Source organism: Mandrillus leucophaeus, unplaced genomic scaffold (genome assembly GCF_000951045.1).
Source record: "Mandrillus leucophaeus isolate KB7577 unplaced genomic scaffold, Mleu.le_1.0 Scaffold420, whole genome shotgun sequence".
Lineage (NCBI taxonomy): Eukaryota > Metazoa > Chordata > Mammalia > Primates > Cercopithecidae > Mandrillus > Mandrillus leucophaeus.
Window position 1 is genome coordinate 864,005 of NW_012104477.1, and position 18,751 is coordinate 882,755.

General features: G+C 55.4%; 1 protein-coding gene across 1 annotated transcript in view; it reads right to left on the reverse strand.

The window, feature by feature from the left end:
• Positions 1–1,211: 1,211 nt before the first annotated feature.
• KCNC1 (potassium channel, voltage gated Shaw related subfamily C, member 1) overlaps positions 1,212–18,751 on the reverse strand; it is a 46,458-nt gene continuing 28,918 nt past the window's right edge. Inside the window, exons 2-4 of the mRNA XM_011992941.1 lie at positions 10,708–11,641; positions 3,671–3,859; positions 1,212–1,638 (exon numbers count right to left, since the gene is read on the reverse strand). Of these exons, the coding sequence (XP_011848331.1) occupies positions 1,574–1,638; positions 3,671–3,859; positions 10,708–11,641 (1,188 nt within the window). The 3' untranslated portion in view covers positions 1,212–1,573. The remainder of the gene's footprint in view (positions 1,639–3,670; positions 3,860–10,707; positions 11,642–18,751) is intronic.

Below are 18,751 nucleotides of genomic sequence, written 5' to 3' on the forward strand. Positions count from 1 at the left end.
TTTGAAAGCTGCCTCCCTCCCCTGACCCAACAGGATCTGCAGCCCAAGGGGCCACCCTGCCCAACCAACCTGCAGAGGGCAACTTCTTCCTTAGGGCCTGACTTTCCCCCAGCGAGACGACAAGCACCTGAAGGTGGATCCTTGAGACCAGAGCAGCCAGGGCCCAGGTTTACCCCAGCCCAGCCACAGGGGACCAGAGGCCCAGACCAGACCACGACACTGCCTGAAGGCAATAAAAACCCAAATTCATGCTTCATCTCAAAAGTCAGTTTTTTATTATCGGGGGCCAGGGCCCAGGGAGGGGAGGTCGTTGAGCTAAAGCATCATTGCTCTCTTTCCAGGAAATGTTGTGAGCTGCAGTGAAAGCTCGAGATGTTGCATTTTTTTCAACTCAAGCATGTGTTTTTCAAAAATATCATCCTTCCCCCCCACCCCACTAATTTTAGAATCAGACCAAAGCCAAGCTACTGTCCTCTGTTTCTGTTGGGAAAATACTATATTTATTCGAGATGCAGAAGTGTGTCTCTGCAAACCTCCGACTGCTTCAGGAAAACAAATCTGCTTTAGACTATACAGAAACCATGATACAAAATTTATTTCATGCTAGAATCGCTTTGCATAACATTGGGCATGCAGGTTTTTACTCTGAAGTACTAAATTGCATACGATGCCAGGTTGTGCCTTAGTAAAGGTGGAGGAGGGTGCTCCTCCCGTGGTCCTGATCTTTTGGTGCTCTACATCCTGGTTTTAATGGAACACTTGGAAAATCCATATGTGGTGATTATTTACTATGAACAATTTGTTATGAAAGTTGGTCACACTGGATCTACACCAATAAGATGAGAGAATCAACCTAGACTAGCTGCTGTCAGGGGTCTTGGGGAGATGTCCGCTGGGTCACAAGCATGCCAAACGGGGAAGAAGGCAGCCGTGCGAGTTTCCACAATTCTATTTGGAGCAAAGTTCTCAGTTTCCACGTGAGAGATGAACTATGAAGGTGAGGTCAATATGACCGATGACTGACCAACTGCCCTTTTTGGAAGCTTTCCTCTCGATCTTGTGTACAAAAAGGAAGCAATCCATTCCCCATCTCCGTCCCTCCTCCCCTCGCCCCTCACCCCCAGAAATGTACAGGTTTCTACCGAACGCTATTACAGTTTGGCTCCAACAACGTGTGTCAAAGTCAAGAGCTTTGAAAGAAAATAGAGGGCTTTTGATGTTTTTCTTTTCGTTATTGTTGTTCAGGGTAATCATACAGTTGCAGGGGGTTGGTGGGTTTGGTTTGCTGGGTTTTCTGTTTAACTTCATGCAAGTCATGCTAAGGAGCCCCTCCACCCTCCCTCCCCAAATAAAATAAAATTTTAAAAAATGAAAAGAAGGAAAAGAAATCCTCTACGGTCAGTTACCATTTGGCCGTAGAAAAAGCTACGTCCGTCCTAGTACAATGCCTGGGCCACTCGGACTCGTCCGGCAAACCTGCATGGCGTGAATTTACTCTGTCCGAGGGTGAGGAGGGGCTGCAGATCCACCCAGTTGCTTAATAGCCACCAGTGTCCTCGGCCAAGCCGCCTGGTCAAGTCACTCTCACAGCCTCTGTCGGCATATACTTAGCAATGACAGGGCTTTCTTTGCAAAGATCTGTATGTAAAGAATACAATTAACACTTGAGCTTCTCTCCTTGGCTCTCCCATCCCGCTTGGTACTTAGTTTTTAAGGAGGAGGAGGAAAGACAGAACAGCCGCATGCAGAGGCAGGCAGATTGTTCTCCAGCTGGCTTGGTTTGCCCATGCACTGAGCCAGCCTAGCACGCCTCTTTCTCTCTCTCCTGGGGGAATGGGATGAGTCCCTACTTCTGCTCTGCACATTGACTCACACACCTGCATGCCTTGTGGCTCAGAATTAGCCTGAGAAAAACAAGTCCTCGGCGGCTGTCATGGCTCCATGAGAGCGCGGGCCAAATGGATGTGGGTGGGAACACTTCACCCTTAGCGCCTCCCAAAGACTCTGGCACCTAAGCCTCGGTGGGACTGAGGAATGGGTATCTCCTATGGACCATGCTTACCACTGGACTCCCAGCCACTGCAGGGAGGGGGTCTGCTCCTGTCCCACACTCCCTGGGCTTCCGGCAGCACAGTAAAGAGACTGTCCTGCCTGCTCTTTGGGGCCACACCAATTGGTCTAACATTCAAGATGACGGAGACAGAAAGCCCACGAGAGCTTCCTGGGCAGGCACGGACACTGGGAACCATCTACCTGCTTTTCCCCTCACTCTTTGGGTATTCTGCTTCTGGGGATTCTAGCACCTCCAACTGGGAAAAAGCCAGTCGCAAACGGGAACATCAGGCCCATCCATGGCCGGTGCCAAGGATGGGACCCTCCTGAAGGCTGGCAGCCCTCCGCCATGCAGCACCATGCAGGGAGTTGCATACCGTGCCAGGGCCCAAAGGACCGCTGGGCAGGGCAGAGAAGCAGAGACCAGTCTAGACCAGGTGGGCACAACTAAGCACCAGTGACCAGAACCATGTTCCCTCATCTCTGTGCGGGCTGCCTCTGCTCTTCTCGGTTTGCCTTTGCTTTTGCATTCTGTGTTTTCTCCTGCATATGGTTTAATCACTTCAAATACTGGAGCAGTTGTGAGTGACCATAGGCTGCACCAACTGTTGATTTCAAAAACCCAACTCCTTTTCTGACCCAGCCTGCTCACCCCAGTCAGCATGCATCTGTGTGCGCGTGTGAGGCGCTCCAAGACATGCACGAGCTGCCCAGCCAGTCTGCTGCACCAAGAAAGGCGTCCTCTGCCTTCTAGGTCCGGGCCAGTACCTGGAGCCTTGAGCTCAGGCGCCCTGGGCCCCCACCCCAAACCTCTCCCCAGCCCGTGCTGAAGCTCTAGGAGAAGCCTTTCTCTCCAGTGGGGTCAGCCTAGCGTTCTGACTACAAGGAGACCTGGAACAGAGGCCACCAGTGGCCTCAGCCTTCACCAACCACAAGAGGGTGCTGACCACACCCAGGGCAGAAGCTCATGGGTGCTGGGGATGGAAGGCGCTGCATCGTCCTGCTCAACCACCTTCTCTTGGCAAGTTCTTGATCTGCCACTGGCAATATTCTGACTACAAGGACAATGGCCTTACCCCCAAGCCCTGAAGACATCTCTCTCTTCTTGCCTCTCCTCCCTCTGGCCTGTGGGTTGATTATCTTTCAAGGATACCTCTTCCATGCCAAGAACATGGATCTTGGGTAGCTAAGTTCACAGGGTCCTGGCCCACTCCACTGCCCTCCTCAACCAGGGGAGAGGAGAGATCACTTTGCCTTTGGGACCTGACCTGCCATCTGCCAGAGCAACCTAGGGGAGTCAAGGCTCCTCCTGCATTCCTGGATACCCCCTGCCTTGGGGTCATGGCCTAAAGTCAACCTGTCCAGTCACCTCTCAACTCCCAGCTCAATACCAATCCACAGCTGCCAGGGCCTCAGGTTCTCTCTGCGAGCCTGACATCTCACTTGGGGGAAAGGACCTCAGCCCTCCAGGGGCCGACCCTGGCAGACTCCCTCCATCCTTGCCCCCCTCGGTGTGCCTGCCTGCCCCTCAGCGCCCTTGCCCGCCGCCCTCCCCACCCATCTGCAGGAGCGCGAGGCGGCCCGGACGATGCACAGTGCTCCAGCTTCCTCTACATACCCTTTCTCATTCCTCCACCAGGTGGGCACGCGTACTCCCCGGTTGATAAGAGGAAGCAGGGTCCGTATCTCTCGCGGGTGCCCGAGCGCGTAAAGGGCAGGCCCTCATCGGGAGTGAGGGCCTGGTCTATGTGGGGGCAGTCTTCGTTCGCCAGCGCGGCCTTCGCCACCTCCCCATTCAGTTTGGAATCTTCAAACATATAAGCAGAAGCTATTGAGACACTGAAAACTGTTTAGTGGGGGGCAGGGGGGGACAGGCCAGAAGCGGGGTAGTGGCAGAGGGCAGCTCGAGTGTCCCTGAGGACGGAAAAGCGGGCGGGCTGTGGAGGGAGGAAGGCACAAGGCAGGGGGCTTGGGGGAGTTCAGCTCATTCAGGCAGCCTTCGGGCTGCCCACAGTGCTGGGAGTGGGGACTCCTGGGTTTGCTCAAAGTTTGCAAAAAGATGAGTTGGTGATGGGCCCAGCAGGTGTGGTGCTGGGGGTCGGCCCCGAGCCCCAGGCAGGGCCGATGAAACAGGATGGTGTGGATGCAGTCATGGGGGAGAGCCAGACACACAGCTCAGGGAGAAGACAGACACTGACACGCAGAAACACTCCAGCCCAGAGAGGGGCCTTTCCGGACCCCTCTGCTGCTGACCAGAGCCCGGCTGCCTCCCGTCCGCAGCCAGCCAGTTGCTTGGGCTTCCCTAGCCCCGTCCAGACCACCTCATCTACTCTACCCCATCTCCCGTTTGGATCTCATCTGACCACCTGGTTCACACCGCCCCCACTCCCCATCTAATAACTCAGCCTGCGCCTGCCCCACCCAACCCCGTACAGACCCAAGCAGGTCACTCTGTATGCCCTGTTCCCCGTACAGATTAAACCTGGTCACACAGTCTACTCTGTTCCCACATGGACCTGGTCCAGTCACTGTATGCCCCGACCCCCATACAGACCAGTCCTGGTCACACAGTTTCCTCTCTGCCCATGCAAACCCAATTTGACCACTCCATCTGCTCCATCCCCCACACGGACGGACCCAAGGCGATCACTCGGTCTGCTCTGGTCCCCACACATATCAAGCCAGTGTCTTCCACTCCATGCTGCCCCCAGCAGGCCTGGTCAGCTTGCACAGGCACCACAAGGATGTATGCATGAGGCTGTGACAGCAGGACATGGATTTGGGAGGGGCTCCCATTCCTCTGTCCCCTCTGGTCAGTGTCCCCGGCAAAGCAAGGCAGATGAAGGTGTAGAAGACAACAGCGGCTGATGGACTTGGGTGGGGGAAATTGGAGTTCTGACCTCTGTGGCAGCCTGAGAAGAAGCCTGGGAGGAGGTCTGGGAGCACATTTGGTGGGGGGCAAAATGTGGCCAGAGCAAGGAGCCCCGTCTCTCCAAGATCTTGGAGCAGAGCCGTGGAAGCCTCTGGAGCTGACAGAGGTAGCCCTAACTGGTCTTTGCCCCCATCCCATCACTCTTGAGGACCGAACCTGCCCCAAACTCTCTGCCCTCAAAGCAGAATCTTCCTGGCCAGGGTGGAGCCAACTCCAATACTTCATCTAGGGTGAGAGTCTCAAGCACAAGCCCTTTTGTGGAAGAGGTAAACCAACTTGGGCATGACCACGTTAGGGGAGGCTCTCTGAAAGAGTAGACAGGGCGAAAAGGCTGGAGACAATGTCCACCCGATTGAACACTCTCCCGTGATCCTGTTCACATCATGTAACTACACGCAGAAGTGATCCTTCCCCACGTGCACACACTGGGCGTGCACGTGGGTGGGATCACCACCCGTGTACACATCATGTCACTACAAAGAGGCAGTCAGTCAAAAGAGAAATGGACCAATCAGGTTTATTCGTAAAGCAAATCCAAAAAAATCCCATCATAATTTTGGAACTTAAAAAAAAGGCTTTCGTACAAGATGGCAAAGCATTTCACGTACAGTGCGTTTCTTGACAAATCCCAGGGGCTTCACTTCCCAATTTACTCTGAACCAAAAAGGCCAGTTGCCAAGGTAACTCTGACACCATGTGACTGGGGCCGGGGCATCTCTGGGGTCTGGGGGCATGTCTGCAGGCACACACATGTGCTCACAGACACGCTGGTCCTGCCTCCCACTCTGGCTGGCCCCGTCTTCCATCCAAGGGTCTCCGGGCTGAGGGAGGAGGGTGCTGGGAGAGGGGAGGGAAACATTATGGAGAGGATGCGGATGACGATGTGGGGGTTGAGGCCCATAGCACCCTGCATGAATTTTCCTCAAGGGGAGAACAGTGGGTCCTCCAGGCAGCGTCTCCTTCTGGGAGGGGAGTGAGGACTCTCGGAGTCTCTGTTGGCCATCCTTTGCCAGGGGAGGTGTCCACAGCCTGCAGTTCTTGCCTGGGGGGGGATGGGTCAGAGTGGGGGGGTGCCTCCTCTCTGCCTCTGCGGAGATGGTGCCACCTGAGACCCTTCTCTGGCTCTGAATGCTGGGCCCCCGCCCACTGGCTCTGCCCACAAGCCCCCAGGCCCTGGGGGCTCCCAGCTCCCACAATCTCTAAAGGGCCCAAAGTTGGGGATGGTTTTGGGCAGGGGACAAGCAGCATCCATCAGGGATCCCTAGAGGGATGACAGCCTGGCACCTTTCCCTCCTGGGGGATTCCTGGCACACCTCTAGGGCGTGCTTCTTCTCTCAACCCTAACCTTTGAGGAGGGGCTAATGATTGGGTGGGGAAGTTTAAGTGTTGCTCTGTGAATGGGCCCAGTCCCACTGGCTGTTAGTCTATCTGTGGTTTAAGATGCTTTCAGAAACTGGGGCATTCTCCCTCCCCCACTCCAGAGGGGTGGCTGGAAGAAAGAGAAACCAAGGAGGGGCCAACTGTATAAATTTGGGAAACCCGTGAAGAAGGCCAAAGGTGTAAGCCCCCGCCCCTGCCCCGTCCTTTGGATGAGATAGTGGCTAGGAGCCTCCGTTCCCACCTGCTTTCTAGAGGCTGGGGGCCCTGCCTCCCCCAGCCCAGGGCCCCCAGGCCCCCACTAGACCCACAGGCCTGCAGTGATGAAATGGCAGCATGGAGAGCGTCTCAGAGATGGTTTCCAGGCTTGAAATGGGCTGAGATGAGCATCCGCGAGAGGGTCATTTTTTTTTAAACTTTGGAGCAAGGAGAACCCGAGGCTGGGCCCTCAGTCAGCAGAGCTGGCTTTTCTGCCCTGGTCTCCAGGCACCGCCAAAGTACTTACTGTTCACACCAGCTGCGGGCACCAGAGGGGCGCACGCGGGGCTGGGGTGGGGTGGGGGTTGCTGGGCGTTTCCTTGGGTTTAGCCCCAAGGGATCTGCCCAGCTGGGGACTTAGGAAAAAAGTCCCAGGCTAAATGGGGACAGTCTGTGAGACACGAGCAGGGAACAATCACGAGAACCGGCACAAGTCATGCAACAAAACGAGGAGAGAGAGAGAGAAACATTAGTGGAGAGAGAGAGAAAGACAGAAAATGTGAACAACACGGAAAAGAACACCCATGCCTGGCCCGCAGTGTCACTTCATTTCTCCGCTACTTCCCCCACAGCCCACCTGAGGACAACAAGGACCCCACTCAGGGCCCATGCTGCTGACCCTGCAGCTGGGTCCCTGCAGAAACTCTTTTAGCCCCACCCGCTGCCTAGTCAGCTCTGCCCAGCACCCTCCCCACCCATGGATAGCACCACTCACTGGGCAGCCACTGCAGCCCAGCAGGGGAAGTAGAGGGGCTGGGGATAGGGGACTTTAGACCCCTTGGCCAAAGATAACCCAGAGGCTGCAGGGTTAGCTCCCAGGGAACCCAGGCAGGGGCTTCTCTGGGACCTCGCGGCTGTTCTAGGTGCCATGGGCAGGAAGGGAGCCCAGCCACCACCCCTCCCTCCTGGCCACCCCCTGCTCTCCAACGTGGGACCCTGCAGCCCTGGACGCGGCACCACAAAGGACTGACCCACATCACAGGAGCAGAGATGGACAAGACACATGCGAATGGGCATGGCAGGACGGAGGAGGCACTGTGGGCTGTCCAGAGCGGGCGGTCTGGGCGTCCAAATGCAGATGCAGGAGGGAGCCCCTTTCTGGGAGAGAAGTAGCTTCTCCTAGGCCCCTCAGCCCCAGGCAATCCCTGGCTGTGCCAGGGTGCCCTCCTAGCATCCCCCAAGAGGTCTTACAACCAGGTGAGAACTGGATTCTTGATACCCCTCCCAGGACAAGACCTCAGACACTGAGGCCATGCCAGCCACAGCACAGAGGAGGAGACCAGATTGTCCCTGGGACAGACACACAGACTGAGGCTTCAGGCGAGACCAAGAGGTGGAGGTGAGGGGCAGGTGCTGCTGGCACCACTGGGGGCTGGCCTGGGGGGGCGGGAGGGATGCCCTCAGAACCCAGCATGCCACACACAGCCCCTAACTCTGGTTTGAAAAGTGGAATTGGAGAACCTCAGGTTTTGGCAAGGCCACTAGACTGCCTTGGGGGTACGGTGAGGCTAGAAAGGTCTTGGGGGGCTGCATCTCATCTCTCACAATTCCCATGGGGCCACATTTACCCTCCTTGCCCCTGGCCTCCCCCTCACTCTCCCACAAACTCACCCCAACCCTATGCCCATCTAGGTGCATGGCTGCAAGTAGGAAAAAGGGCGAATGGGAAGAACTCCGGGGTGCAGAGGTGGGGACGACGCCCCTAAAGACCACAGCTCCTCGTGGTGGTGGATAGCCGAGGTCTCACATGCCAGCTTTTGGAGGGAGAAGTATTCTGGTGAGGGATGAGGCTGGAGCTTCGGGGGTCAGGATATCAGGACAGCACCAACACTACTGGGAAGTGAGTGCTTGGGAAGGGCTTGGGAGCACAGCTGGGATGCTGGGGAGGCAGGAGGGATCCAGGCATCCAAGCTCCAGTGGGCAAACTTGGGAGGGCCCCAAATACTTCCTCAGTCACAGAGACTGTCCAAGCCAGAACTTTCTGGGCCCCTGAAACCTGAGACTAGGGCAAGGTGGCTCCCAAAAGCAGGGCTGGGGAGAGACTGTGGAGCCCAGGGGCAATCCCACAGGAGTGCATGGGTTTTACAGGTTTTGTGTCCTGGGATTAGTTGGTGTGCATGTCTGAACAAACACATCTGCACTCCCTGGGGGGCAGGGGGACTCCGCACAGGATAATACTGTCATTGTCCAAGAGTACAGAGGAATCTGGGCCTGCCTGGAGAGCAGTGGGGATTCTTGACTGGCTGGCCTGGGGCAACCGTGCTTGGGGCCAAAATCCTGAAAGATCCAGTGTTGGGGAGGATGCAAAGGAAGGACCAGGTAGTGCCACAGTGATGCCACTCAGGCTGAGCTCTTCCTGCTAGGCCCACATGGAAGCTGGGGCCTGGGCCAGCCCACACCTTCCCCCTAGAGGCCCAGAGCCCTGTTGGCAGCTCCTGAAATCAAGTAACTAGCTAATCCAAAGCAGAGAGCTCGGAGCTGTTTCAGCCTCAGAGACCCCTGCCCACCCCTGGCCATGTTCCTCTCAGGCACCTACAGAAATCCCAGGAAGGGGAGGGTATGAGGCAGGGTGAAAGGGCCGGGAAGCCCCCATGGGCAAAGAAATGGGCCTTGGGCGTAGTGCTCGGGCCAGCATAGCTGTGGGATAAAGCCAGGAGAGGATCGGGATGGGGTGGTGGGTCAGAGAGCGTGATAGCAGGGAAGAAAATCATTCGTCCACTGGGAGAGGCCACCCAAACCAGGGGGAAACTTCCCCACCTGGGGCTGAGCTAGCCACGCAGCCTCCTACCAGACCTGGGCATGGGGAGGTCCTTCATAGACTAAATGCCACCTAACTGTCATGTCAACCTCCCGCTCACCCGGCACTCCTTCTTACTCAGTGCTGTCATTCTTCTCTGGGTCATCTGTTCCTTTGAAATCCCTGTGTCCACAGAATAAGTCGATGGTATTCCATGGGTAGAGGTAGACTATGGGCTTTATATCTTCGGACCAGAGCCCCATGATCAACTTTATGTGCTATGTGCAGGTTCTCATAAAACTGAGATAGTCCCATAACGAACCACTAGCCATGGAATATTAGAATATATCCCACGGTGACTAGTATTGTTTCATGCCCCCCTCCCCCCTCCCGGCCCCCAGTGAATTCTCGGGAAAGTGGTTGTACGCTGGTTGGGATGTCTATATTGCTGCTGCAGTCCCTACTGCTGGAAACGGGGAGAACCCTCGGTGGGAGGCTGTTGCTGGTCTGTAGCGCTTTCATCTAAGCTGCCCAGGGTGGCGGCCCCCACTAGTCCTTTGCTCGGCAGCTGCTTCCATCAGGTCACCGGAAACTCCCACTCGACCATCAACCCAAACAGACAACGTGAAAGCTAGAGTCACTCCAACAGGTTCCTAAAGATAAAGGCTAAACTCTAGAGTGGTGGTAGAAGATGAGTTGGTTCGGCATGCTATGGGGTAAGTAAGCTTGTCACGGAGGGCTACAGGTGTCTCCTGGGAAGGATCTCGAGCTGGGCAGCCCGAATCAGGGCAGGAATTCTACTCAGCTATGGAGACAGGCTCTGCTGGGGGTGAGAACCCTTGCTCCTGCCTTTGCAAGGGACCCTCCTGCCCAGATCCCATGCACCATCTCTGCCCTCTACACAGCCTGAAGGGAGCTGTGGTAAGGACCAGATCAAAGGCTGTCTGGCATTTCCAAATCACACCCGCCCCCGCCCTGTCCCAACACCGGGTCAGTGGCCTGAGTCAGAGCCTCACGCGGGACTCCTGCCCCGCCGAGCAGAGCCCCCCGGCTCCTGCTAAGTTAGTCCTCAGCAACCTGGCGGGCCGCGTTGTCTCTTCAGAACATCAGGAGACCAACCGCGTCAACCTCCTTACCCAGGGGCACCAGTGAGGTTCCTCTAGCAGGCTCTCGCCTTCTGAATTTGGCCGCCCAGCATCTCCCTGGGCCCTCAGGCTCCACACCTCGAGACTGAGTGCGGGGTCCGGGGTCACCCACGGAACTAAGGAAGCAGTCTGACTGGATCTGGAATCATCGCTACAAGGGGCGGAGGTGAAAGGTCAGATCGACATGCCTCTAAGAGGTTTCCTACCTGCTCTGTTAATTTCTAAAATTTCTTCCTGGGCCAGCGGACATGTGTCACTCTGAGTACTGTGGTGTGGAGAGTTTACGACAGATTTACAATAATTGGGAGATCCCAGCTGCGGTGGCCGCGGAATATGCTTCTTTTTTTTCTTTGGTAGTTTCTGCTTAGCCATGGCTAAGGAGTAATACATCCCGAAATTGTTCACGATGACGGGCACGGGCATGGCGATGGTGAGCACGCCCGCCAGCGCACAGAGGGCCCCCACCAGCATGCCGGACCACGTCTGCGGGTACATGTCTCCGTAGCCCAGGGTCGTCATGGTGACCACGGCCCACCAGAAGCCGATGGGGATGTTCTTAAAGTGCGTGTGCTCACTGGCGCTGGGGTCGTTGGGCTGTGCCCCTATCCTTTCGGCGTAGTAGATCATGGTGGCGAAGATCAGCACGCCCAGGGCCAGGAAGATGATGAGCAGCAAGAACTCGTTGGTGCTGGCGCGGAGCGTGTGGCCCAGGACCCGCAGGCCCACAAAGTGGCGGGTCAGCTTAAAGATACGCAGGATGCGCACGAAGCGGACGACGCGCAGGAAGCCCAGCACGTCCTTGGCAGCCTTGGAGGACAGGCCGCTCAGCCCCACCTCCAGGTAGAAGGGCAGGATGGCTACAAAGTCAATGATGTTGAGCGAGTTCTTAATGAACTCTACCTTGTTGGGGCAGAAGACAACACGCATGAGGAACTCGAAGGTGAACCAGACCACACAGACGCCCTCGATGTAGGTGAGGAAGGCCTCCGTCTCCGCCTCCCGGTAGTAGCGCACTTGCGTGCCATTGCGAACGTTCTCGATCTCCGTCTTGTTCACGATGGGGTTGAAGCGCTCGTGGGTCTCCAGGCAGAAGGTGGTGATGGAGACCAGGATGAAGAAGAGGGAAGCGAAGGCCACATACTGTGGGGATAAAGACACAGTGTCAGGGGGAGGCCCACCCAGAGTGGAGAAGCCTGGGTTGCCTCTGTCCAGTCCCAGGGCCAGGCTGGGAGAGATGCCTGCACTAGGCCTCCTGCATCACAACGTGCCACATTTCTCTCCTCAGGGCACGGGGGACCTGCACGACCGCCAGGGCAGGCTCTAAAACCCTCCTACTCTGTCTTCCATGCTCTCTTCTTCCCCCTATTGATGCTCTCTTCTTTCCCTATTGCCAGCTAAATGTGGAAGCCCCAAGAACTAGCGTAACTACAGAGGGAAGGAGCTTGGGTCCCTGAAAAGAAAGACATCCGCCAAATACCCACATTGAACTGTTACCTGAGTGGGAAATAAACTCCCATTGTGTTCAGCCACTATGATTTGGAACTGATTGGTTAAGGCATTTAGCTACACCCTGCCCAATAAAAGGTACCCAGCCTGCTGGGGCTGAAGTTTGCAAAGAAATAAGAGGGGATAGCTAGAGTGGAATGAAACCCCTCAGAGGCCAGATCTCCATTTGTTCTCCTAACTCCAGGCTCTTTGCTGCTTTTTCATGAGTCTGTACCTCCCTCATGTGGTCTCTTTCAGGTTCTATCCTGCCTAGAACTGAAAAAAATGTATGTCTTCCCCATGGTCTCAGACAGCTTTTTAAAATGTACCCCCTCTCTCTGTCTTCCTAGGAACTTGCACCACAACATGGTAATGAATTCCCTGTCCTTGGAGGTACTCAAATAGAGGCTGAAAGATCTTTTGTGAGAGCGACTGTTTGAGGGTTCAGGCATCAGGAGAATTGCACCAGGGATCCCCAAAGGCACCATAACCCATAGGCTCTACTTGACTCCTTTCCAGCCCTAGGGTAAGGGTGTGAGTGGGAGAGAGGAAGAAGCTGCTGGAGGCCTGGGGCTTCCCAAACATGTGTGGGCTCCTACTCTCTCAGACAGCACCAGTGAAAAGGAATGCCTGTCCAGAACCACCTACTCTGGCCCTGGGCCCCCTGCAAAGAGGTTCGGGAGACCCTTTGGTTTGGTTTGGAGGTCTCATCTACTGACCCCTGGGGCTTCTCTAGCCTGCAGCAGGCATGGGTACCGAGGAGACAGAATCGAGCAGCTTTCTGAGTTTCAAATCCTCCTGCTCAGACTGGATCCAGGGGCAAGGTCTCTTCTCACAGTCTCCTACCAGGCCCACCGGGACTCTAACATACTGTGCCCTCCCTTGGCCCTGCCCTGGGCGGATGGGCCCCTGCCAGTAAGCCCTCAGGGGCCTAGATAGTCACTCCCGCCTGCATGGCCTCACTGTACCCCACTCCTCTGGGTTCCCCTTCTCCCTACCTAGCCATGGCCAAAGCAGTGCCATCTCCAGGAGGCAGCTCTGGGCTACAGTCTGTAAGGGGTGACACCTTTGTTCTCTGACCTGCCCTCATAGATCACTTGGAGGAGGGCCGAGGTTGCACCCTGTGTCAGCAGCAGGAGGCAGCTATGCTGCCTCTAGGGGCCTCCTTGTTTGCAGTGATGCCCCTCCCCGACCCAGGGGGGTGCCCTGGAAGTCCCAGAACAGTCTTGTTTGGATTAACCATGGTCACAGGGCCTGACACTCAACCTGGCAGGGATCTGGGAACCAGGAAGTATGTGGACCTTCCAAACCACATTCTCTGTTGGGGGAAGTTGGGAGCAAAGGGAAGCGACAAAGCTGGCATCGCAGAATGACGCAGTGAGAGCAGTCTGTAGACACCACGTGCTACGAATGGGGAGCTGAGGCCTAGAAACAGGAAGAGCTCTGCCTAAGCTATGCCAAGGGGACACTATTAGTCCTGTTGGTTCAGAGCATTGTGCAATTTTCAGAAAACTGTCTCCTGAGCCACTATCAAGTGTGGTCCATATGCATCCTTCCTTCCATCCATCTGTCCCTCCTTTCTGTTTTTAAATTTTATTTATTTATTTATTTATATTTTGTAGAGATAGGGTCTCTCTATGTTGTCCAGGCTGGTTTTGAACTCCTGGCTTCGGGCAAGCCTCCGGCCTTGACTGCCCCAAGTGCTGGGATTACAGGCAAGAACCACCCCACCTGGCCTATCCCTTCTTTCTTTCACCAGCGCATCATTCTCCCTTCCTCCTTTCCTCTCTCCTTCCCTGCATCCATTCATCCTTTCTTAAATCCATTCATGCACTCATCCATCCACTCATCCTCCCTCCCTTCTTTTCTCTCTCCCTCCCTCCCTTCTTTCCTTCTATACACCCATTCATTCTTTTTCCCTTCCCTCCTTTTTTGTTTTTCTTTCTCTCCCTCCCTCTTTCCTGTATCCCACCCTCCCTCCCTCCCTCCCTCCTTTCCATCCATCCATGCATCCATCCATCCATTCCTCACAAGGCACCAAGTTCTGCCTGGCAGAGTTGAATAAGGCCTCAATCCAGCCTCAGGGAGCTCCCTACCTAGCTCAGGTGAAGGATACGTTCAGAGACAAGTACAATGCAGTGGACTGAAAAGCTGAATCCTCAGCCTTATGAACTAGAGGAGACTGGAAAAAGGTCAGAGTAATTTGTGTGCACTTGAGAGAGGCAGGGTAGAGGTTTAAAGCCATGACTTCCAGATCCAGAAAGACCAGACCTGGGCACCACAGAGGTAGACCAGGAAAGCAACGTGGAAGCAACAGGAAGAGGCCACCACTCTGGCTGCAAGTTTAATGAGCTCCAGAGCTCTCTCCATCACCAGAGTCGCCAAGGCTCTTGGAGCTAAAACACACATCCTGGTCTGCTGGGTATCTGGCTTCAGAGTCCCCCTAGAAGGCCCCATCCTGGAGGTTGGTGTTCACAGCCCAGAGACTCCCTGAGGGCAGGGCAGGCCCCCCCAGCTGCACCCCCTGCCCTGGCCTTTGTATGGGAGGAGAGGAACAAGCACACTGTGGGTGACCGAACGGTGCCAAGAGGCAGGGCCCATTGCTCACTTGGCTCTCAATCCTGGCTGGAGGCCGGAGGCACCTCCCCTCCTCACTGCCCTATCAGCCAGGACATCCCCTTCCCAAACCGCCCCCGGACATCCATTCTCCACTGTACCCCCTGTTCATATGGGACGCTCTCCGGGCAGGGTCACTGCCATCAAAGCATGTTTTAGACTTCAGTCTTGGCTACCAGAGGATGCTGCCAACTGGAATCCCAGCTCTGCCCATGCAGCCCACAAAGAAAGCCCAAATTTCCCAGCCTGGCACATGAGGCTCTCCACGCCCTGGCCTCATTTAATTTCCCAGGGTCCTCTCCCTGCCTGCACCCAACATTCTTGCCATATGCACACCTCTGCCATTTCTGACCATAGAGTGTCTCCCCACCTCCGTGGTTTTGTACCTGCTGTTCCTTCTGCTGGAGAGTGCTCCTGTCAGTCTCTGTCTGGAAATATCCCATTCATCCTTCAGGGCCCTACTAAGTGGACCTTCCCCTGAGTTGAGGCTCCCCTTCACAGCCGTGGCCCACAGGAGGCAGCAACTGAAGGGAATCCCTAGGAATCTCTAAATGCACCCTAGGGAGGCAGCAAGCCCATCTCCAACTCTGGCTCTTTAGTGCCTGGGGAGGCTCACGGGAACAGCCCAGAGAGGGCACTGATGTCCCAGGAGCTTGGTAACTCCCAGGCGCCCCCACGGGCCTCAGAGCTCTCACCTCAAGTGCTTCTCTCAGTTCAGATCCCTATCAGAAAACTCAGGCCTTATAAGATTAGGGTAAAAAGTCTTTGTTTCTCAGGGATCAATGGACAGCCTGTCTAGATTCTTTCCTCTCTGGGCCCCAGTGCCCAAGGAGTGGAGGATGGGGAGCAGGCAGCAAAAGCCAGGTCCAGGTGCAAAGACCCCTTCCCCAGACAGTCAGTAGAGCTGGAGGCCAGGCCTCTCGCCCTGCTCAGGCTCCCTGGGCGCCTGCCTTCCTGTCCTCTGCTACTGTGAGGCCTGATCTTCTCTGTTACAGGCAGAGCCCCAGCAACATCAAATCCCAAGGGACCCCTAGAGGGTTGCGGGGGAAGATGCCCCAGCCTGCTCAGACCCCAGTGTCCTCCTAAGTCTCAACCAGTAGGAGGTCAGCCACAGGCACAGCTGGAGCAAGAGCAACGAAGCCCGAGGTCCCTTGTGTCCATTCTCCAGGGCTGACTGTGCATAGGAAGGAGAGAGGAAAAAGCTCCCAAAGCTTGAGGACCTACTATGCGCCTTCAGTCCTCACACCATCTTGGTGAGACAGGGTCATATCCCCATTGTGTCAAGGAGGAAATGCAGGTACAGGGAGGTTCGGGGACTAAGCCAAGGTTTTTAACACTCGTGATGAGGCTGAGACTTGGACCCAGGTGTTTTTCTTTTGTTTTTGTTTTTGAGATGGAGTCCTGCTCTGTCACACAGGCTGGAGTGCAGTGGCATGTTTGGCTCACTGCAACCTCCGCCTCCTGGGTTCCCGCCTCAGCCTCCCAAGTAGCTGGGATTATAAGCTTGCACCACCACACCCGGCTATTTTTTTTTTTTTTTTTTTTAAAGGCAGTGTCTCATTCTGTCACCCAGGCTGGAGTGCAATGGTGCAATCTCAGCTCACTGCAACCTCTGCCTCCTGGGTTCAAGTGATTTTCCACCTCAGCCTCCTGAGTAGATGGGACTACAGGTGCCCGCCACCACGCCTGGCTAATTTTTTGTGTGTGTGTTTTTTAGTAGAGGTGGGGTTTCATCATGTTGGCCAGGCTGGTCTCGAACCCCTGATCTCAGGTGATTCACCCGACTAGGCCTCCCAAGTGTATTGAGCTCTAGAACCTAAGCTCTTGCCTCCAGAGTCACCAAAGCTCCTAGAGCTAAAATGCAGCCCCACCCACTGGAGAGCTGCCCCGATTGTGTCTAAATGGCTCTGTCTAGGAGCTTAACAGGCACAGCCCAGAATCCCTAAGAGCAGGTTGTGCCTATGCCCAGTGATAGAGCAGGGTTACCTGGATCCAAAGACTGGAGCCAGCCACATCTAAATGCTTCTTAGGCCTCATTGCCCAGAATCTGCTAGCAACTGGGGCAAGAGCAGCCCCTTGGGTGGGGACACTGCCCCTATCTAGCAAGGTATAATGTCAACAGCAGAGGGACCCTCTGCCTAGTAAGCCTCAGAAAAGCCTATGTGGCAACCCTGGGCTGTCATCCCCAGGGCTGTAGGGTCACAGGCAAGAGTAGGGGGCTGCTTCCCACATGAGCTATCTGCTTCCCAATCCAAGCCACCTAGAGACATGGAAGAGTCACCCACAGACTACAAATACACACAGTGACCCAAAGCAAACGTCTCATCCACTACCTAAGCACAGACACTGTGCACATGGCACACAAACTACAACAATGTCCCCACCACACAGTAAACACAGGAGCCCAGATAGCACTTGCAAAGACACATCGCCACACGCCACCAGAAACACTCGGGTGCTGCACTGCAAGGCGCACACACGCACCACTCGTGCATACACACTCGGCACACACAGACGATGCAGCAGAGGTAACAGCACAGCATTCGCACTGTGAGCACATGCAGGCCCTGGCTGTGCCCCGGCAGCTCCCTGCAGACCTCTCTCTCCTGACCCCAGGTGTAACTGACTCAGTGTCTGTCCCCCTCCCACAGGACAGGCAGCTCCAGCCCACCTTGCCTCTGCCTCCTCTGCCTTCCTTGCTCAGGCTGCCATCTCCCGGATTTCCCGACCCTAGGCTGTGCCTGTCACCCGTGGGCATCCTGATTTTGTGTGACCTGCCAGACTGTCTCCCTTCTACATGCCATGCCTGCAGCAGCTGAGTCCCACCACACCCAGGATCCAGGCCTGCTGGGAGGCCAGTCTCTCCTGGGCTGCTGGTCTGACAGGGGGCACAGAGGGAGCTCTGCTGGGCAGTCTTCGGGCAACTGTCACCCAGCCTGGCCATGGCAGTTGCCACCCTGTAGAATTTCAAGACAACACAGGCGAGATCGTCTGACAATGCGGCATAAACCCAAGCTGGTAGTTTCTGGCGTTTTTTTTTCCCCCAAAACGAAATCACAAACCATGAGAGACCCACCAATTGTGTTCTAGAAAGTGGTCGCCATGGCAACAGAGCAAGGCATCCCATTTCTATGGTAACCAGGGTGGTGAAGCTGTTGGCTGTAAAGTCAGACAAACCTACTAACGATCTGTTGACTTAAGAAAATGTTTTATAAATCACCAAGTTATTTTTATCATAACCCCACCCCTGAAACCATAAATCAGAAAGGCAATTTACTATCTATTAAAATGACCAATATGTGCCATGACTTTCATTTATGAATTATTTATGCCACAGTCATCTTTAGAAAATTGTGCTTGCCTTTCGGATCGGAGCTGTTCAGGGGTTCGCCTTGGGGAGCTGTGTTCATGCAGTCTGGCGTTTCAGGAACAAGGCGATGGCTGTAATGTGGTGCAGGGACCAACATTCCGGTGCAGCTGCTCACTTGCTGTGTGACCTTGGCGAGTTCCTTCCCCTCTCTGGGCCTCAGTTTCATCATGGGTACAGTGAGGGTTGGATTGGTCCTCCCTGAGGATTCTGAGGCAGGGCAGGGCTGCAGGCACTGGGGGCATGTGATAACTAATCAGGGGAGCCCTGGCTGACATCCAGGCCCCAGGCCCCCAGAGGCTTCAGGTCAGTTTTTCCGCCTAATTAAATCTGCCCAGCGGGGGTGTGCAGCCTTTGAGTTAATCCATGCAGAGTCAGTGATGCAGAGCAGGCGGGATGGCCAATTGTCCTAAATAAATTGTCAGTTGAGTTGGGTTTAGAAACTGAATTAGCCTCATCTGGACTTCTGCGGGCCGGGAATGCCCACAGTGTGCTGGGCCAGCTGGGGGCTGGGAGGGAGGGCAGGGAGGAAATGGGATGGTTAGGGGTCCAGTCTCTTTTTTGTTCTGTCAATAAATGCCTGCACCATCAGGCCCAGGAGGCCTGGCCCCTGAGCGCGGTGTCTGGGTGTCAGATGCTGCACCGGCACAGGGGGCAGTGGACGGGAGGAGCTCCCCAGGGTGCTCCGTGGAGGGTGTGAGTAGAGTGTGTGTGAGCATGTTCTAGGAACACGGCTGTGTGGCAGCCTGCTTGGGGAAGTCTGCGCTGCGGGGAGTGTCAGG